Source organism: Oncorhynchus kisutch, unplaced genomic scaffold (assembly GCF_002021735.2).
Source record: "Oncorhynchus kisutch isolate 150728-3 unplaced genomic scaffold, Okis_V2 scaffold2241, whole genome shotgun sequence".
NCBI classification, from domain to species: domain Eukaryota; kingdom Metazoa; phylum Chordata; class Actinopteri; order Salmoniformes; family Salmonidae; genus Oncorhynchus; species Oncorhynchus kisutch.
In genome coordinates, this window is record NW_022264186.1 from 56,971 (window position 1) to 79,000 (window position 22,030).

A 22,030-nucleotide genomic window follows, 5' to 3' on the forward strand; every position below is an offset into this window, starting at 1 on the left:
TTATAGAGTTGACATAGTGGACATTAACATCTTTTCCCAGGAATATTTAAGCTTTTAATGAATGTTTTAATGAATGTTGCTGTACTGTTCAGACAGGAGCTGGACCAGGAGAAGATTTACAGAGAGGCTCTAAGGAACAGAATCATTCCTCCTTATTTCCACTCAGAGAAAGGAGCAGGTTTTGAGTACTCGGAGGTGACAGCTTTCTCATTAATGGATTGTAATTCAGCACAGCTACGTAATGCCTGTTAACAGTTCCATTAGATTCATTAATACACGTCCATTGTCCCACAGCCCAGCCAGTCAATTTATAAACTTCATCTCAACTGGAAAAAAGCATCTAGACAATATTTCCCAATGCTACTAGCCTAGTGTTTGGTTTGGTACAGAGGTGGTTAATATAAGACAATATTTCCCAATGCTACTAGCCTAGTGTTTGGTTTGGTACAGAGGTGGTTAATATAAGACAATATTTCCCAATGCTACTAGCCTAGCGTTTGGTTTGGTACAGAGGTGGTTAATATAAGACAATATTTCCCAATGCTACTAGCCTAGCGTTTGGTTTGGTACAGAGGTGGTTAATATAAGACAATATTTCCCAATGCTACTAGCCTAGCGTTTGGTTTGGTACAGAGGTGGTTAATATAAGACAATATTTCCCAATGCTACTAGCCTAGTGTTTGGTTTGGTACAGAGGTGGTTAATATAAGACAATATTTCCCAATGCTACTAGCCTAGCGTTTGGTTTGGTACAGAGGTGGTTAATATAAGACAATATTTCCCAATGCTACTAGCCTAGCGTTTGGTTTGGTACAGAGGTTAATATTAGCTTCACTGTGTGCCTCTCCAACCTGTGCAACATATTGCAGATTGTATTCAGCTCATCTACTGTACGAATATAAAACAACTATCTGGGTTTTCCCGTCAGGTCCCTGATATGAGATCTCTGTCTCAGGACCTTCCTCCATTCCCCAACACTCCCAACTCCCAGAACTACCTCAGAGATGCCCCTCAGGAGACAGGTTAAAGCTAGGCTACATTTAGAACAATACTAATGATATATTGATGATACAGTATTGTGTTATTTTATCCTTCATTAAGAAAGTGACCCTGTTTTGCATTGTTCTTGTGTGTGTTCTTGAAGCAGCCCAGCGACCTTTGAACCCCACGCCCTCTCACGCAGCAGGAAGTGATGCGCTGCCTAGGAGACCCACCAACCCCACCCCTCAAACTGCAGGTCTGCTCAGTACACGACTTAGACTTGGGTTAGTGTTAGGGTAAGAGTGGCGACAGCTGGTCTTACTGGGGTTCGAGTCATAACGAAAAAGACATTACAGACAAATTACTTTACAATTTACATCAATTTAAAAACTCTAATGTGTATGTGTGTGTGTGTGTGTGTGTGTGTGTGTGTGTGTGTGTGCGTCTATCAGTTACACATACGTCAGTACATAAACACAACAAGTATGTATGTACTGCGGCGTTGTGCCGTGAGGTATTGCTTTATTAGTTTTTCTGGATCTGTGGACTTTGAAAAGACCCCTGGTGGCATGTCTGGTAGGCAGGGTCTGCACAAGGTGCTTGAATTTGTTCTGGATCTGTGGACTTTGAAAAGACCCCTGGTGGCATGTCTGGTAGGCAGGGTCTGCACAAGGTGCTTGAATTTGTTCTGGATCTGTGGACTTTGAAAAGACCCCTGGTGGCATGTCTGGTAGGCAGGGTCCGCACAAGGTGCTTGAATTTGTTCTGGATCTGTGGACTTTGAAAAGACCCCTGGTGGCATGTCTGGTAGGCAGGGTCTGCACAAGGTGCTTGAATTTGTTCTGGATCTGTGGACTTTGAAAAGACCCCTGGTGGCATGTCTGGTAGGCAGGGTCTGCACAAGGTGCTTGAATTTGTTCTGGATCTGTGGACTTTGAAAAGACCCCTGGTGGCATGTCTGGTAGGCAGGGTCTGCACAAGGTGCTTGAATTTGTTCTGGATCTGTGGACTTTGAAAAGACCCCTGGTGGCATGTCTGGTAGGCAGGGTCTGCACAAGGTGCTTGAATTTGTTCTGGATCTGTGGACTTTGAAAAGACCCCTGGTGGCATGTCTGGTAGGCAGGGTCTGCACAAGGTGCTTGAATTTGTTCTGGATCTGTGGACTTTGAAAAGACCCCTGGTGGCATGTCTGGTAGGCAGGGTCTGCACAAGGTGCTTGCATGTGGCACTCTGAAATTCAAGTACTGGAATACCTTGAAAATCAGACATTTACTGAAGTTGGTAGTTGAAAAGTTGTCCCACCTAGCCATCGTAAGATGAATGCACTAACTGTATGTGGCTCTGGAGAAGAGCGTCTGCTGAATGACTAACCGACAAAGAGCATTCTATTTGGTCAAACACCATTTTCCCAACAGTTTGCAGACACCTACTGTATATAAATCAGTCATCTCATCATGGTCTTGTATCTGTTACTGTGTTACTGATATCTAGATCTGTGTGTGTTCTCCTGTAGGGGACAGCTCTCATGGTGTCTCTACTGTGAAGCAGCAGCATGGTGGTGGTATTGGGCCTGGCAGTACCCAGGTGGACGTGGCAGGGAACCCACGCAGACACAGAGTCAAGCTGCCAGCCTCCATCCTCAGCTCCAAACCCTTCAGCGTGCCCAACCAGCAGGTAACACACACACACACACTGTGACGTACATACATATACATATACACACACACACACTGTGACGTACATACACACACACACACACACACACACACACACTGTGACGTACATACATATACATATACACACACACACACTGTGACGTACATACACACACACACACACACACTGTGACGTACATACATATACACACACACACACACACACGCACACGGGTGCACACACTAGTGTTCCTCACCCACCCAGTGAGAGGTGCATATGTCGATTGAGGAAATGTTTGTGACTGTAGGTGTGAATGTTGTGAATTGGTGGGAGTGTGGGCTGGGGGACATGTGGGGAGTGTGTGACTGTAGGTGTGAATGTTGTGAATTGGTGGGAGTGTGGGCTGGGGGACATGTGGGGAGTGTGTGACTGTAGGTGTGAATGTTGTGAGTGTGGGCTGGGGGACATATGGGGAGTGTGTGACTGGGGGACATATGGGGAGTGTGTGACTGGGGGACATATGGGGAGTGTGTGACTGGGGGACATATGGGGAGTGTGTGACTGGGGGACATATGGGGAGTGTGTGACTGGGGGACATATGGGGAGTGTGTGACTGGGGAGTGTGTGACTGGGGGACATATGGGGAGTGTGTGACTGGGGGACACATGGGGAGTGTGTGACTGGGGGACATATGGGGAGTGTGTGACTGGGGGACATGTGGGGAGTGTGTGACTGGGGGACATATGGGGAGTGTGTGACTGGGGGACATATGGGGAGTGTGTGACTGGGGGACATATGGGGAGTGTGTGACTGGGGGACATATGGGGAGTGTGTGACTGGGGGACATATGGGGAGTGTGTGACTGGGGGACATATGGGGAGTGTGTGACTGGGGAGTGTGTGACTGGGGGACATATGGGGAGTGTGTGACTGGGGGACATGTGGGGAGTGTGTGACTGGGGGACATATGGGGAGTGTGTGACTGGGGGACATATGGGGAGTGTGTGACTGGGGGACATGTGGGGAGTGTGTGACTGGGGGACATGTGGGGAGTGTGTGACTGGGGGACATGTGGGGAGTGTGTGACTGGGGGACATGTGGGGAGTGTGTGACTGGGGGACATGTGGGGAGTGTGTGACTGGGGGACATGTGGGGAGTGTGTGACTGGGGGACATGTGGTTAGTGTGTGACTGGGGGACATGTGGGGAGTGTGTGACTGGGGGACATGTGGGGAGTGTGTGACTGGGGGACATGTGGGGAGTGTGTGACTGGGGGACATGTGGGGAGTGTGTGACTGGGGGACATGTGGGGAGTGTGTGACTGGGGGACATATGGGGAGTGTGTGACTGGGGGACATGTGGGGAGTGTGTGACTGGGGGACATGTGGGGAGTGTGTGACTGGGGGACATGTGGGGAGTGTGTGACTGGGGGACATGTGGGGAGTGTGTGACTGGGGGACATGTGGGGAGTGTGTGACTGGGGGACATGTGGGGAGTGTGTGACTGGGGGACATGTGGGGAGTGTGTGACTGGGGGACATGTGGGGAGTGTGTGACTGGGGGACATGTGGGGAGTGTGTGACTGGGGGACATGTGGGGAGTGTGTGACTGGGGGACATATGGGGAGTGTGTGACTGGGGGACATATGGGGAGTGTGTGACTGGGGGACATATGGGGAGTGTGTGACTGGGGGACATGTGGGGAGTGTGTGACTGGGGGACATGTGGGGAGTGTGTGACTGGGGGACATGTGGGGAGTGTGTGACTGGGGGACATGTGGGGAGTGTGTGACTGGGGGACATGTGGGGAGTGTGTGACTGGGGGACATGTGGGGAGTGTGTGACTGGGGGACATGTGGGGAGTGTGTGACTGGGGGACATGTGGTTAGTGTGTGACTGGGGGACATGTGGGGAGTGTGTGACTGGGGGACATGTGGGGAGTGTGTGACTGGGGGACATGTGGGGAGTGTGTGACTGGGGGACATATGGGGAGTGTTGCCTGGGGGACATGTGGGGAGTGTGTGACTGGGGGACATGTGGGGAGTGTGTGACTGGGGGACATGTGGGGAGTGTGTGACTGGGGGACATGTGGGGAGTGTGTGACTGGGGGACATGTGGGGAGTGTGTGACTGGGGGACATGTGGGGAGTGTGTGACTGGGGGACATGTGGGGAGTGTGTGACTGGGGGACATGTGGGGAGTGTGTGACTGGGGGACATGTGGGGAGTGTGTGACTGGGGGACATATGGGGAGTGTGTGACTGGGGGACATATGGGGAGTGTGTGACTGGGGGACATATGGGGAGTGTGTGACTGGGGGACATATGGGGAGTGTGTGACTGGGGGACATGTGGGGAGTGTGTGACTGGGGGACATGTGGGGAGTGTGTGACTGGGGGACATGTGGGGAGTGTGTGACTGGGGGACATGTGGGGAGTGTGTGACTGGGGGACATGTGGGGAGTGTGTGACTGGGGGACATGTGGGGAGTGTGTGACTGGGGGACATGTGGGGAGTGTGTGACTGGGGGACATTCACGGGAAACATATGTCGCCTCAATCGGAAATGACCTTTCAGATTTCAGTGGCGCTATAACGTGGATCTTTCACGATATGGATTTAATGTAGCCCCGGGTCATCTAGACGCCACAAGACGGTGTTATCCTGTTGAGCTAAAGCCTAGGCTGTAGCCCAGGGAGCTAACACGAGTCTTCTGGTCCAAGGTGACTACACTGAACCACGTCAGTTAACACTAATGTATCTGTCCTGCCAGTTCAATAAGTCGTAGCTTACTGAGCTAGAGCCCAGGCATTACCAAGGGGACCTAACGCGAGTCTGGCTCTCAGTTCCTGTGTGTAGAGGAGCCGGTGAGGAGGAAGGTGAAGACTGTGTCTGTGACGGGGGGGCAGCAGCTCGCCCCACGGGGGTTTGAGCTCCTCCCAGCAGAGGTCCAGTTTGGGACCCTAAAGGAGGGCTGCAGCTACAGCGTCCCCGTGCTCATGAAGAACGTTGGCTTCCACACCTGCAGGTCAGACCAGACACATAGATATACATCCATGAACAATTAGTATGGCTGTTTGTGGACATGTCTGTCACAGATGGTGGTGCAGTGAAAATGACAAGGTTTAAGGTCTTGGTCGTCAGGGTGTGTTCTCGTCTGTCTATGTTCTGGTAAGTTCAGCAACTGTTCTGTGTTGTTGTACTTTAGATTCAGTGTGAAACAGCCGTCCCCTGGTACTGGAATCAGAGTCATCTACACCCCTGGACCTGTGAGTTCTACTGAGCAGAGTGATAGTTACTGTAGTCAGCTTGATTCAATTACACAAACTGAACATTTCCCATTGTTTTCTTTGAGGATGTTTTGGATTCATACATCTCACTTCCTGATATGACTAAATTGACCCCTGACCTTTGTTGCAGGTGGCTGCTGGGATGAAGACTGAGCTTCAGGTGGAGCTGCATGCCATGACTATAGGTCTGGAGGAGTCTGCAGAGGGAGAGGTCTACATCTCACACCACATCCACATCAAGACTGAGACTGAGATCTTCTACCTGCCCGTCTTAGCTAATATCCTTCTCAAATGGCTTTTAGTCACACTTTATTTGGATAGTCCCCTACGGATAACAATATTTACTATAGAGTTGGTCGCCTCAGTGATGTTTTCATTGTGCAGGTATGGTTATAGAATAGCTCACGTGAGGACATGATTGTTTTTTACAGAGTTAATGGCGAAGGTCAAAGTTTCTCTCAGTGAAAGCAGCGATGGTCTCTGTTGTCCCCTCCTTAACGAGTGGTCTCACCCATCCTCCCCGAGCGTCTGTATGACACCAGGACCAAGGATCATACCAACGGGCTCCAGACAGGGGTACCCAAGGTCCGCCTCATCTCCTCCACCCCCTCAGTCAGACGTGGAGTGGTCCTCCCTCTCAGACCTCTTCTCTCCACCACCGGTTAGTGATTTACAGTATCTGAACACTGGAACTAATCACTCTCTAGAATGCCCTTCAAGCCAATCAGAAACGAGTATTCAACAATGCCATGGTGTAAGAACATGAAGTAATGTCTAACGGATGCTAAGAGTTTTACATTCACTCCCCACTGAAACGTGATCTTTTCGTTCCCACTTCCAGGTGAAATTGAATCAGACGGATTGAGACGACTTATATAAAACAACTTTCACTGTGCTTTGGTCTGTGAGTGAGGTGGTGTGTGTGTGTGTGGGGCTTTGGGGTTTTAGTCACATATTGCCGTTGTTCAATGGCTGTTAAATAGAATACAGCTTAGGAATAAAGAACAGTGATATAACCCATTCCTTGTTGTTCCTGTGAGTGAGGTGGTGTGTGACGGTCTGTGAGTGAGGTGGTGTGTGACGGTCTGTGAGTGAGGTGGTGTGTGACGGTCTGTGAGTGAGGTGGTGTGTGTGACGGTCTGTGAGTGAGGTGGTGTGTGACGGTCTGTGAGTGAGGTGGTGTGTGACGGTCTGTGAGTGAGGTGGTGTGTGACGGTCTGTGAGTGAGGTGGTGTGTGTGACGGTCTGTGAGTGAGGTGGTGTGTGACGGTCTGTGAGTGAGGTGGTGTGTGTGACGGTCTGTGAGTGAGGTGGTGTGTGACGGTCTGTGAGTGAGGTGGTGTGTGACGGTCTGTGAGTGAGGTGGTGTGTGACGGTCTGAGTGAGGTGGTGTGTGTGTGAGTGTGTGTGTGTGTGTGAGTGAGGTGGTGTGTGTGTGAGTGAGGTGGTGTGTGTGTGTGAGTGAGGTGGTGTGTGTGTGTGAGTGAGGTGGTGTGTGTGTGTGAGTGAGGTGGTGTGTGTGTGTGTGTGTGTGTGTGAGGTGGTGTGTGTGTGAGTGAGGTGGTGTGTGTGTGTGTGTGAGTGAGGTGGTGTGTGTGTGTGAGTGAGGTGGTGTGTGTGTGTGAGTGAGGTGGTGTGTGTGTGTGTGAGTGAGGTGGTGTGTGTGTGTAAGTGAGGTGGTGTGTGTGTGTAAGTGAGGTGGTGTGTGTGTGTAAGTGAGGTTGTGTGTGTGTGTGAGAGAGTGAGGTGGTGTGTGTGTGTGTGTGTGTGTGTGTGAGAGAGTGAGGTGGTGTGTGTGTGTGTGTGTGTGTGTGTGTGTGTGTGTGTGTGTGAGTGAGGTGGTGTGTGTTTAGAGAAAGACGAGGACGGAGCTCAAGTCAACATCACCGCTTTATTGATAGACACAGTAAAGCATGTTATAATACAGTAGTAAGGCATATATTTGGTGGAATTTGATATGTTGTGAAACAAATGAGTTATTGAAAAAGATGGACAATACAACTCCAGGGTTAGAAATGAATGACGCAGTGGATTAATGAATCATTATCTTTGATCATGCTGCTATAAACATGGTGACGAAACGAAGCAAAAAGGTGTTGTCGTGAAACTGTAATAATCCTGAAGAATACCTTCAATTGTTTGTGTTTTAAATAAACATCAACTGTGATCTCACACTGATAACGCCCCACAACATGCAATTCCATAAAGGAACTCTAGTCTGTCCAGGATGGATAACAGTAGTGCACCCTGGTCCAGTTTCCTTAAACATGTCTGACATTTCATCTCTATGTCTTAATGAACCGCTGAGGACACTACAGTGTATATATCTGAACACATTCAGATTGGAGGGACTCATTCCATTCCAAAACATGGATGGATTCTTTATGATGGCATCCAGCTACACTGAGGACACTACAGTGTATGTATCTGGAGGGACTCATTCCATTCCAAAACATGGATGGGTTCTTTATGATGGCATCCAGCTACACTGAGGACACTACAGTGTATGTATCTGGAGGGACTCATTCCATTCCAAAACATGGATGGGTTCTTTAAGATGGCATCCAGCTACACTGAGGACACTACAGTGTATGTATCTGGAGGGACTCATTCCATTCCAAAACATGGATGGGTTCTTTAAGATGGCATCCAACTACAGTAGAATATTTTCTGCACCTTCCTAGGAAGGATCAGAATGAAAAATAATGTGAAAGTTGGGTTTTGACCAATTAAAACGAGGTAGAGCTTGCATTACTGGGGGTTCTAGAATCATACACTAGTATCTTAAACCACTCCCAATCACACTAGGAGAGAACTCAGATCAAATCAATAAAATAATCTCAGGATTACAAACAGCTGAATGTCACACTGTACTGTAGCTCTATTTTAAATGGTATTAAATTCCATAATCCTACAAAACCACTATGAATAGGTATTAAAACAACACTGTTACTTTCTTTCTGTCAGTGTTAAAGGCCCAATCCTTCATTTGAAAAACAACAATAACGGCTGTTAATATCCCAGACTGAACCTTTCAGTCTGTGCTCTATGCCTCCTCGTGGTAGATTCAACACATAGGAGTGGACCAGAGCTGCGGTGAACGAGGCAAAGGGCATAGTATCATATTATGATCATCAAACAGACACTACTAAAGAAAAAGATGACCTATGACCTATGGATGGATGGATGGTTTGATAAACAACGAGAGGTGCATCAGCCCAAAGCAAAAGCTATAATGCAATGTGGAAAATAGATTACCTTCACACACACACACACACACACACACGTCACACACATCCTTGCGTACCAAGACACACACAAACGTGCATACATACACACAGTCAGTCTCTCTACGCTGAAAGGGTACAGGACGACTGCATTGCCTTTACAGTATATCATCTTTTGTTGTTATAATAAACATAGTTTTGTAATATAAAGCACCCTTATGTTTACAATCTTTCTTTTTGATACAAATGTTGTGAAATGCTCCATACAAAGAAATGGAAAGACGTTCACAAGATTTACACACTTTTTCTTTCTCTTATGTTTTTATACAATTGCATAGAAGTTTAAAAACCTGCCTTTTGTTAATAAAACCATTTTCGATACTTTTAAGAAACTACTGAAATCTACAAGTTTTGTAATGCTGATCCTTCACAAAAATATATGTATATTTCTCTTTGTAAACGTGTCCAATCCAGTTGTTTTGACTAGAAAAGCATGCAGGGGGTTGGTTGGGGAGGGGGTAAGGGGCGGGCCCTCGTCTTCCGCTACTCGCCACTCTGTTCGTCCGTCATCACGTTGACCAATGACTCCATGGCTCGACCCAGGTCATCTGCCATGTGGAACAGACTGCCTACACTCAGTCCTGGAGACGAGGGACAGAAGGGACCGTCAGACAGACAGACAGACACTCTCACCCAAATATTAAACACTCATCAATGCATATCTTAAAATACTAAAGTAAACAATCCCACCCCGCCCCCTCGAACAAACACTAAATACACCAAGAAATATGAGAGGAATGAAATAGAGAGAGGAGAGAAGAGGAGGGAGAACTGGCCAGGAGAGGAGGGTACAGTAGACGGGGCTGGTGACCCCACTGACCTCTCAATGGTTTCCCCTTCGACCTCCTGGGTCACAGAAACAGAACAGGGAAGAAGGAAATAAAGAGAAAGGAGGGAACAATCAGAGGACTGAGAGGAAAAGGGTCCATTTACTTCAAGAGGTCAGTAGAATTAATAACAGTGCTCAAGATATGCCACTGAGGCTGATCTTACTGGTTAGATCATTAGGAGAATGACCCTCCTGGACTGTAGTTCTAACATGAGGTGATTTGTGCATCTATGGAAATTGCTTGAGTGAGTAGGATGTCCGTGTGTGTGTGTTTATGTGCGTGCGTGCGTCCTACCTTGGCTGTGGGGGAAGGAGTTGTTTAGCTGCTCCATCACCTCCTCTAGCCCCAATGCATCTTGGGACGGACTCGACAGCTCATCGTCACCTACAGCAAAGAAAATGATTCCAACCAGTCATCTTCAGGTTAGTACAATGACTTCATAGGAAACATATTTTTAAAAGAAGTACAGCATCAACCGGACCATAGTGTCCCAACATATGACATAACACTGTAACAACCAGTCTGGTCCACTGGGCTCATAGCTGGTGATGTTGTGCTGAGTGCACTTCCAGTCTCACCCATGGTCTCTGTAGTCTGGCTGCCTGCTACACGCATCAGAGGCAGACTGGTGTCAGAGCGCTGGGACGAGGTGGAGGGAGAGGACAGGGCTGTACCGTTCACCTTGGAGTCAGTCTGGAGACAGACACAGGCATTATCCCACACACTCATCAGTCTGGAGACAGACACAAGCATTATCCCACACACTCATCAGTCTGGAGACACACAGGCATTATCCCACACACTCATCAGTCTGGAGACAGACACAGGCATTATCCCACACACTCATCAGTCTGGAGACAGACACAGGCATTATTCCACACACTCATCAGTCTGGAGACAGACACAGGCATTATCCCACACACTCATCAGTCTGGAGACAGACACAGTATATATACAAAAGTATGTGGACATTTATAAAATCAAGCACACACCCATGCAATCTCCATAGACAAACATTGGCAGTAGAATGGCCTTAATGAAGAGCTCAGTGACTTTCAACGTGGCACCGTCATAGGATGCCACCTTTCCAACAAGTCAGTTCGTCAAATTTCTGCACTTCTAGAGCTTCCCCAGTCAACTGTAAGTGCTGTTATTGTGAAGTGGAAACATCTAGGAGCAACAACAGCTCAGCCGCGAATTGGTAGACCACACAAGCTCACAGAACGGGATCGCCGAGTGCTGAAGCGTTTAGCGTGTAAAAATCATCTGTCCTCGGCTGCAACACTCACTACCAAGTTCCAGCACAAGAAGTGTTCGTTGGGAGCTTCATGAAATGGGTTTCCATGGCAGAGCAGCCACACACAAGCCTAAGATCACCATGCGCAATGCCAAGTGTTGGCTGAAGTGGTGTAAAGCCCGCCACCACTGGACTCTGGAGCAGTGGAAACGCGTTCTCTGGACTGATGAATCACGCTTCACCATCTGGCAGTCCAACGGGCAAATCTGGGTGTGGTGGCTGCCAGGAGAACGCTACCTGCCCCAAAGCATAGTGCCAACTGTAAAGTTTGGTGGAGGAGGAATAATGGTCTGGGACTGTTTTTCATGGTTCGGGCTACGCCCCTTCCAGTGAAGGAACAGCATACAATGACATTCTAGACGATTCTGTGCTTCCAACTTTGTGGAGAAGGCCCTTTCCTGTTTCAGAATGACAATGCCCCCATGCACAAAGCGAGGTCCATACAGAAATGGTTTGTCGAGATCGGTATGGAAGAACTTGACTGGCCTGCACAGAGCCCTGACCTTAACCCCATTGAACACCTTTGGGATGAATTGGAATGCCGACTGCGAGCCAGGCCTAATCGCCCAACATCAGCGACCAACCTCACTAATGCTCTTGTGTCTGAATGGAGGCAAGTCCCCGCAGCAATGTTCCAACATCTAATGGAAAGCCTTCCCAGAAGAGTGGAGGCTGTTATAGCAGCAAAGGGGGACCAACTCCATATTAATGCCCATTATTTTGGAATTAGATGTTCAACGAGCAGGTGTCCACATACTTTTGGTCATGTAGGATAGATGGATAGATAGATAGACAGACAGAGTCATTATAACTGGTTTTGGACTCTGTGTCTGGTGTGATCTGGTGTGTGTGCTCGCATGTGTGTGTGTGCTTTCTGTATACTGTGTGCATAGTGTGTGTGTGTGTGTGTACAGTGTGTGTTTCAGGACCTGTTCCAGTAGCTGTCTGAGCCGGTGTAGCTGTGACTCCAGTTGTTTGTTATGGTCCTCCAGGATCTGCATGCGAGCCTCCAGCCGTCCTTTGTGCTGCCTCAGCAGTTTGGCCTCAGCGATCAGCTCGGCGTCCCGTGGGCTCTGGGGCGAAGCGGGCAGCATCTCCGGGGGTGAGGGGAGTGGGGACAGACCCTTGTGGTCGTGGGCCTTCTTCAACTTGTCATACTCCGCCTGTAGCTTCCTGAGAGGGAGCGGTCAGAGGTTAATAAGAGCGTTGGGCCAGTAACCGAAAGGTCACTGGTTCGAATCCCCGAGCCGACTAGGTGAAAAATCTGTTGATTTGCCCTTGAGCAAGGCACTTGACTGACATGTACACAATGGGACTCAGCTCTAGCCTGAAATCCAGAACCTTGTTTCCTAACATTCCACTCCGTGATATACCAAGGAGTTGAATATGAACTCAAACAGAGTGGTACCCAGGCTAACTCAGCTCAGTCTAGTCAATTAATCCCTCAATCAAATTATTTTCTATCTGTTTTACAACAACATCAGTCACACAGTGCTTTACAGTAACCTGAACTAGATCCAAAAACCTCACTATCAACTCAGTTACCACTAGTTACCAGAGCCACAAGGTCAGAATTGGCTATAAAATTGTCAAATTTCATGACAACAAAAATGACCTTTTAGGTTTTAATTTAAGGTTAGGCATAAGGTTAGCAGTGTGGTTAGGGTTGAGGTTAGGTGTAAATTATATATATTTTTTTAAATAGGTGGGGTTTATGACTTTGTGGCTGTGGTAACTAGTGACGACCTATCAACCCACAAGACAACCGTAAACCGACTGTCTGACACAACTGTAGAATCGTCTGGATCCAACATGGACGTTCGATGGAGAAGCTTGTCTATATCAGTTTGTCTGTGTTGGGATCAGTTGGTATGAATGTGTCACACTGTTCCCCTCACCTGTTGTCTGACTCCAGGTCGTTGAGCACCCTCTCCAGCTCCCCCTTCTCCTCACTCTCCATGGAGATGAGGATCTGGGCGGGGCTGCGTGGCTGGCTGAGGGGAGAGCCCTGGTTCAGACTCTGACAGTAGTGCTGAATCAACAGGTGTTCATCATCACTACAGTGATAGGAGGGAGGGAGAAGGAGAGGGGGGGGGGGGGGACATACACACAGAGAGAGGTTGCTATTAGCTGACAGTCACACCTAAAAGCCTCACAACGGCCAGCCAGTCAACTAACAACATTCATTTTCGGTTCCACAACGACAGAGCGAGAGAGACAGAGTGGAGACAACCAGCTATAAATTGACACATTTACCACAGATTGTTGTTCAGTATTCAATTATATTTGATTCAATTCAATTTTCAATGATCCACTCTGACAAATACATATCCTTTGAGATGTAGACCTGTTGGCTTGGGGGTTGGGTTAAAGTTGTGATATCATTAACCTGTTGATTGGGGGTTGGGTTAAAGTTATCATTAACCTGTTGGCTTGAGGGTTGGGTTAAAGTTGTGATATCATTAACCTGTTGGCTTGGGGGTTGGGTTAAAGTTGTGATATCATTAACCTGTTGGCTTGGGGGTTGGGTTAAAGTTATCATTAACCTGTTGGCTTGGGGGTTGGGTTAAAGTTATCATTAACCTGTTGGCTTGGGGGTAGAGTTAAAGTTATCATTAACCTGTTGGCTTGGGGGTTGGGTTAAAGTTATAATTAACCTGTTGGCTTGGGGGTTGGGTTAAAGTTATCATTAACCTGTTGGCTTGGGGGTAGGGTTAAAGTTATCATTAACCTGTTGGCTTGGGGGTAGGGTTAAAGTTGTGATATCATTAACCTGTTGGCTTGGCGGTTGGGTTAAAGTTATCATTAACCTGTTGGCTTGGGGGTAGGGTTAAAGTTATCATTAACCTGTTGGCTTGGGGGTAGGGTTAAAGTTGTGATATCATCCTGGCTGTTGGCTTGGGGGTAGGGTTAAAGTTGTGATATCATTAACCTGTTGGCTTGGGGGTAGGGTTAAAGTTGTGATATCATCCTGGCTGTTGGCTTGGGGGTTGGGTTAAAGTTATAATTAACCTGTTGGCTTGGGGGTTGGGTTAAAGTTGTGATATCATTAACCTGTTGGCTTGGGGGTAGGGTTAAAGTTGTGATATCATTAACCTGTTGGCTTGGGGGTAGGGTTAAAGTTGTGATATCATTAACCTGTTGGCTTGGGGGTAGGGTTAATGTTGTGATATCATTAACCTGTTGGCTTGGGGGTTGGGTTAAAGTTGTGAATATCATTCTGGCTGTTGGCTTGGGGGTTGGGTTAAAGTTGTGATATCATTACCCTGTTGGCTTGGGGGTAGGGTTAAAGTTGTGATATCATTAACCTGTTGGCTTGGGGGTAGGGTTAAAGTTGTGATATCATTAACCTGTTGGCTTGGGGGTAGGGTTAAAGTTGTGATATCATTCTGGCTGTTGGCTTGGGGGTAGGGTTAAAGTTGTGATATCATTCTGGCTGTTGGCTTGGGGGTTGGGTTAAAGTTGTGATATCATTAACCTGTTGGCTTGGGGGTAGGGTTAAAGTTGTGATATCATTAACCTGTTGGCTTGGGGGTTGGGTTAAAGTTGTGATATCATTAACCTGTTGGCTTGGGGGTTGGGTTAAAGTTGTGATATCATTAACCTGTTGGCTTGGGGGTAGGGTTAAAGTTGTGATATCATTCTGGCTGTTGGCTTGGGGGTTGGGTTAAAGTTATCATTAACCTGTTGGCTTGGGGGTAGGGTTAAAGTTGTGATATCATTAACCTGTTGGCTTGGGGGTAGGGTTAAAGTTGTGATATCATTCTGGCTGTTGGCTTGGGGGTAGGGTTAAAGTTGTGATATCATTAACCTGTTGGCTTGGGGGTTGGGTTAAAGTTGTGATATCATTCTGGCTGTTGGCTTGGGGTAGGGTTAAAGTTGTGATATCATTAACCTGTTGGCTTGGGGGTAGGGTTAAAGTTGTGATATCATTCTGGCTGTACTGTTGATGGTGAAAATGGAGACAGTAATGGAATAGTTTCAATTCAACATATCCAGCATGTGCTGGGCTCTCTCTCTGTATCTCTCTCTCTCTTTGTATCTCTCTGTATCTATCTGTCTCTGTATCTCTCTCTCTCTGTATCTATCTGTCTCTGTATCTCTCTCTCTCTGTATCTATCTCTCTCTGTATCTCTCTCTCTCTGTATCTATCTCTCTCTGTATCTCTCTCTCTCTGTATCTGTCTCTCTCTGTATCCGTCTCTCTGTATCTCTCTCCCTCTGTATCTCTCTCTCTCTGTATCTATCTCTCTCTGTATCTCTCTCTCTCTGTATCTGTCTCTCTCTGTATCCGTCTCTCTGTATCTCTCTCTCTCTGTAACTATCTCTCTCTGTATCTCTCTCTCTCTGTATCTGTCTCTCTCTGTATCCGTCTCTCTGTATCTCTCTCTCTCTGTAACTATCTCTCTCTCTGTCTCTCTCTGTGTGTCTCTCTCTCTATCTCTCTGTATCTCTCTCTCTCTCTGTCTCTCGCTCTATCTCTCTCTGTGTGTCTGTCTGTGAAACGTTGTAATAATAGCAGGTATCCCACTTATCAGTCGCTCAAACATTAAGCCTCTAAAACTTGTTCTGCGCTCTGAGAAAGGACTTATCAAATATATGTTAAGAGAGCTGTCATGTGCATAGACAGGGATTGGAGGAGATTTATGAAAGTAGCCAATGATAGAAGAACATCCACAGATGATTCTCTATAGTTCACTGATAAAAGCCTGACAGGACAACATTGTATTTGGATTGTTCCCTATAGATGGTCTGTAGATGGTCAATAGATGGTCTGTAGATGGTCTATAGATGGTCAATAGATGGTCTATAGATGGTCTGTAGATGGTCAATAGATGGTCTGTAGATGGTCAATAGATGGTCTATAGATGGTCTATAGATGGTCTGTAGATGGTCTGTAGATGGTCAATAGATGGTCTGTAGATGGTCAATAGATGGTCTGTAGATGGTCTGTAGATGGTCTGTAGATGGTCAATAGATGGTCTGTAGATGGTCAATAGATGGTCAGTAGATGGTCTATAGATGGTCAATAGATGGTCTGTAGATGGTCAATAGATGGTCTGTAGATGGTCAATAGATGGTCAGTAGATGGTCTATAGATGGTCTGTAGATGGTCTGTAGATGGTCAATAGATGGTCAATAGATGGTCTGTAGATGGTCAATAGATGGTCAGTAGATGGTCTATAGATGGTCTGTAGATGGTCAATAGATGGTCTATAGATGGTCTGTAGATGGTCAATAGATGGTCAATAGATGGTCTGTAGATGGTCTATAGATGGTCTGTAGATGGTCAATAGATGGTCAATAGATGGTCAATAGATGGTCTGTAGATGGTCTGTAGATGGTCAATAGATGGTCAATAGATGGTCTGTAGATGGTCAATAGATGGTCAGTAGATGGTCAGTAAATGGTCTGTAGATAGTCAATAGATGGTCAGTAGATGGTCTGTAGATGGTCAATAGATGGTCAGTAGATGGTCAATAGATGGTCAGTAGATGGTCAATAGATGGTCTATAGATGGTCTGTAGATGGTCTATAGATGGTCAATAGATGGTCAGTAGATGGTCAGTAGATGGTCAATAGATGGTCAGTAGATGGTCTATAGATGGTCAGTAGATGGTCAGTAGATGGTCAATAGATGGTCTGTAGATGGTCAGTAGATGGTCAGTAGATGGTCTATAGATGGTCAATAGATGGTCAGTAGATGGTAAATAGATGGTCAGTAGATGGTCAATAGATGGTCAATAGATGGTCTGTAGATGGTCTGTAGATGGTCAATAGATGGTCTATAGCTGGTCTATAGATGGTCTATAGATGGTCTGTAGCAATAGATGGTCTATAGATGGTCTATAACTATAAATGGTCTGTAGATGGTCTATAGATGGTCAATAGATGGTCTGTAGATGGTCAATAGATGGTCTATAGATGGTCTGTAGCAATAGATGGTCTATAGATGGTCTATAACTATAGATGATCTATAGAGGGTCTGTAGATGGTCTATAACTATAGATGGTCTATAACTATAGATGGTCTATAATTATAGATCAAATCAAATCAAATCAAATGTATTTATATAGCCCTTCGTACATCAGCTGATATCTCAAAGTGCTGTACAGAAACCCAGCCTAAAACCCCAAACAGCAAGCAATGCAGGTGGAGAAGCACGGTGGCTAGGAAAAACTCCCTAGAAAGGCCAATACCTAGGAAGAAACCTAGAGAGGAACCAGGCTATGTGGGGTGGCCAGTCCTCTTCTGGCTGTGCCGGGTGGAGATTATAACAGAACATGGTCAAGATGTTCAATGTTCATAAATGACCAGCATGGTCGAATAATAATAAGGCAGAACAGTTGAAACTAGATGGTCTATAGATGATCTATAGAGGGTCTGTAGATGGTCTATAACTATAGATGGTCTATAGATGGTCTATAACTATAGATGGTCTATAGATGGTCTAACTATAGATGGTCTATAACTATAGATGGTCTATAGATGGTCTATAACTATAGATGGTCTATAGAAGGTCTATAACTGTAGATGGTCTATAGATGGTCTATAACTATAGATGGTCTATAACTATAGATGGTCTATAGATGGTCTATAGATTATCTATAGAGGGTCTATAGAGGGTCTGTAGATGGTCTATAACTATAGATGGTCTATAGATTATCTATAGAGGGTCTATAGAGGGTCTGTAGATGGTCTATAACTATAGATGGTCTATAGATGGTCTATAACTATAGATGGTCTATAGATGGTATATAGATTATCTATAGAGGGCCTATAGAGGGTCTGTAGATGGTCTATAACTATAGATGGTCTATAGATGATCTATAGAGGGTCTATAGAGGGTCTGTAGATGGTCTATAACTATAGAGGGTCTATAGATGATCTATAGAGGGTCTATAGATGGTCTATAACTATAGAGGGTCTATAGATGATCTATAGAGGGTCTATAGAGGGTCTGTAGATGGTCTATAACTATAGATGGTCTATAGATGATCTATAGAGGGTCTATAGAGGGTCTGTAGATGGTCTATAACTATAGATGGTCTATAGATGATCTATAGAGGGTCTATAGAGGGTCTGTAGATGGTCTATAACTATAGAGGGTCTATAGAGGGTCTGTAGATGGTCTATAACTATAGAGGGTCTATAGAGGGTCTGTAGATGGTCTATAACTATAGAGGGTCTATAGATGATCTATAGTGGGTCTATAGACGGTCTGTAGATGGTCTATAACTATAGAGGGTCTATAGATGATCTATAGAGAGTCTATAGAGGGTCTGTAGATGGTCTATAACTATAGAGGGTCTGTAGATGGTCTATAACTATAGATGGTCTATAGATGATCTATAGAGGGTCTATAGAGGGTCTGTAGAGGGTCTATAGATGATCTATAGAGGGTCTATAGAGGGTCTGTAGATGGTCTAACTATAGAGGGTCTGTAGATGGTCTATAACTATAGAGGGTCTATAGATGATCTATAGAGGGTCTATAGAGGGTCTGTAGATGGTCTATAACTATAGAGGGTCTGTAGAGGGTCTGTAGATGGTCTATAACTATAGAGGGTCTATAGATGATCTATAGAGGGTCTATAGAGGGTCTGTAGATGGTCTATAACTATAGAGGGTCTATAGATGATCTATAGAGGGTCTATACAGGGTCTATAGATGATCTATAGAGGGTCTGTAGATGGTCTATAACTATAGATGATCTATAGAGGGTCTATAGAGGGTCTGTAGAGGGTCTATAGATGATCTATAGAGGGTCTATAGAGGGTCTGTAGATGGTCTAACTATAGAGGGTCTGTAGATGGTCTATAACTATAGAGGGTCTATAGATGATCTATAGAGGGTCTATAGAGGGTCTGTAGATGGTCTATAACTATAGATGGTCTACAGATGGTCTATAACTATAGATGGTCTATAACTATAGATGGTTTATAGATGGTCTATAACTATAGATGATCTATAGAGGGTCTGTAGATGGTCTATAACTATAGATGGTCTATAACTATAGATGGTCTATAATTATAGATGGTCTATAGATGATCTATAGAGGGTCTGTAGATGGTCTATAACTATAGATGGTCTATAGATGGTCTATAACTATAGATGGTCTATAGATGGTCTAACTATAGATGGTCTATAACTATAGATGGTCTATAGATGGTCTATAACTATAGATGGTCTATAGAAGGTCTATAACTGTAGATGGTCTATAGATGGTCTATAACTATAGATGGTCTATAACTATAGATGGTCTATAGATGGTCTATAGATTATCTATAGAGGGTCTATAGAGGGTCTGTAGATGGTCTATAACTATAGATGGTCTATAGATTATCTATAGAGGGTCTATAGAGGGTCTGTAGATGGTCTATAACTATAGATGGTCTATAGATGGTCTATAACTATAGATGGTCTATAGATGGTATATAGATTATCTATAGAGGGCCTATAGAGGGTCTGTAGATGGTCTATAACTATAGATGGTCTATAGATGATCTATAGAGGGTCTATAGAGGGTCTGTAGATGGTCTATAACTATAGAGGGTCTATAGATGATCTATAGAGGGTCTATAGAGGGTCTGTAGATGGTCTATAACTATAGAGGGTCTATAGATGATCTATAGAGGGTCTATAGAGGGTCTGTAGATGGTCTATAACTATAGATGGTCTATAGATGATCTATAGATGGTCAATAGATGGTCTGTAGATGGTCTGTAGATGGTCAATAGATGGTCAATAGATGGTCTGTAGATGGTCAATAGATGGTCAGTAGATGGTCAGTAAATGGTCTGTAGATAGTCAATAGATGGTCAGTAGATGGTCTGTAGATGGTCAATAGATGGTCAGTAGATGGTCAATAGATGGTCAGTAGATGGTCAATAGATGGTCTATAGATGGTCTGTAGATGGTCTATAGATGGTCAATAGATGGTCAGTAGATGGTCAGTAGATGGTCAATAGATGGTCAGTAGATGGTCAGTAGATGGTCAGTAGATGGTCAATAGATGGTCTGTAGATGGTCAGTAGATGGTCAGTAGATGGTCTATAGATGGTCAATAGATGGTCAGTAGATGGTAAATAGATGGTCAGTAGATGGTCAATAGATGGTCAATAGATGGTCTGTAGATGGTCTGTAGATGGTCAATAGATGGTCTATAGCTGGTCTATAGATGGTCTATAGATGGTCTGTAGCAATAGATGGTCTATAGATGGTCTATAACTATAAATGGTCTGTAGATGGTCTATAGATGGTCAATAGATGGTCTGTAGATGGTCAATAGATGGTCTATAGATGGTCTGTAGCAATAGATGGTCTATAGATGGTCTATAACTATAAATGGTCTGTAGATGGTCTATAACTATAGATGGTCTACAGATGGTCTATAACTATAGATGGTCTATAACTATAGATGGTTTATAGATGGTCTATAACTATAGATGATCTATAGAGGGTCTGTAGATGGTCTATAACTATAGATGGTCTATAACTATAGATGGTCTATAATTATAGATCAAATCAAATCAAATCAAATGTATTTATATAGCCCTTCGTACATCAGCTGATATCTCAAAGTGCTGTACAGAAACCCAGCCTAAAACCCCAAACAGCAAGCAATGCAGGTGGAGAAGCACGGTGGCTAGGAAAAACTCCCTAGAAAGGCCAATACCTAGGAAGAAACCTAGAGAGGAACCAGGCTATGTGGGGTGGCCAGTCCTCTTCTGGCTGTGCCGGGTGGAGATTATAACAGAACATGGTCAAGATGTTCAATGTTCATAAATGACCAGCATGGTCGAATAATAATAAGGCAGAACAGTTGAAACTAGATGGTCTATAGATGATCTATAGAGGGTCTGTAGATGGTCTATAACTATAGATGGTCTATAGATGGTCTATAACTATAGATGGTCTATAGATGGTCTAACTATAGATGGTCTATAACTATAGATGGTCTATAGATGGTCTATAACTATAGATGGTCTATAGAAGGTCTATAACTGTAGATGGTCTATAGATGGTCTATAACTATAGATGGTCTATAACTATAGATGGTCTATAGATGGTCTATAGATTATCTATAGAGGGTCTATAGAGGGTCTGTAGATGGTCTATAACTATAGATGGTCTATAGATTATCTATAGAGGGTCTATAGAGGGTCTGTAGATGGTCTATAACTATAGATGGTCTATAGATGGTCTATAACTATAGATGGTCTATAGATGGTATATAGATTATCTATAGAGGGCCTATAGAGGGTCTGTAGATGGTCTATAACTATAGATGGTCTATAGATGATCTATAGAGGGTCTATAGAGGGTCTGTAGATGGTCTATAACTATAGAGGGTCTATAGATGATCTATAGAGGGTCTATAGAGGGTCTGTAGATGGTCTATAACTATAGAGGGTCTATAGATGATCTATAGAGGGTCTATAGAGGGTCTGTAGATGGTCTATAACTATAGATGGTCTATAGATGATCTATAGAGGGTCTATAGAGGGTCTGTAGATGGTCTATAACTATAGATGGTCTATAGATGATCTATAGAGGGTCTATAGAGGGTCTGTAGATGGTCTATAACTATAGAGGGTCTATAGAGGGTCTGTAGATGGTCTATAACTATAGAGGGTCTATAGAGGGTCTGTAGATGGTCTATAACTATAGAGGGTCTATAGATGATCTATAGTGGGT

At 45.0% G+C, this 22,030-nt stretch overlaps 2 protein-coding genes and 1 long non-coding RNA gene across 7 annotated transcripts in view; 1 reads left to right on the forward strand and 2 right to left on the reverse strand.

Annotated features, from left to right (window-relative positions):
• LOC109879950 (sperm-associated antigen 17) overlaps positions 1–6,937 on the forward strand; it is a 35,807-nt gene extending 28,870 nt beyond the window's left edge. For 4 of the 5 annotated variants that reach the window (XM_031819526.1, XM_031819529.1, XM_031819528.1 and 1 more), the window contains 9 exons: positions 93–195; positions 929–1,022; positions 1,145–1,237; positions 2,495–2,655; positions 5,474–5,655; positions 5,836–5,896; positions 6,048–6,195; positions 6,429–6,578; positions 6,759–6,937. In XM_031819526.1, coding sequence (XP_031675386.1) covers positions 93–195; positions 929–1,022; positions 1,145–1,237; positions 2,495–2,655; positions 5,474–5,655; positions 5,836–5,896; positions 6,048–6,195; positions 6,429–6,578; positions 6,759–6,796 — 1,030 coding nt within the window. In that variant the 3' untranslated portion in view covers positions 6,797–6,937. The remainder of the gene's footprint in view (positions 1–92; positions 196–928; positions 1,023–1,144; positions 1,238–2,494; positions 2,656–5,473; positions 5,656–5,835; positions 5,897–6,047; positions 6,196–6,428; positions 6,579–6,758) is intronic. The other variant, XM_031819527.1, reaches the window with a different exon arrangement.
• An 852-nt stretch (positions 6,938–7,789) lies between these two features.
• The window catches only part of LOC109879947 (dystrophin), a 237,438-nt gene continuing 223,197 nt past the window's right edge, over positions 7,790–22,030 (reverse strand). The window contains 5 exon segments of the mRNA XM_031819531.1: positions 7,790–9,785; positions 10,329–10,418; positions 10,613–10,727; positions 12,261–12,504; positions 13,230–13,388. Of these exon segments, the coding sequence (XP_031675391.1) occupies positions 9,688–9,785; positions 10,329–10,418; positions 10,613–10,727; positions 12,261–12,504; positions 13,230–13,388 (706 nt within the window). The 3' untranslated portion in view covers positions 7,790–9,687.
• LOC116369557 (uncharacterized) lies at positions 14,136–15,202 on the reverse strand. Its single transcript, XR_004208635.1, has 2 exons — positions 15,016–15,202; positions 14,136–14,978 (listed from the first exon to the last, which is right to left on the reverse strand). It is a non-coding gene; the product is annotated as an uncharacterized LOC116369557 (long non-coding RNA).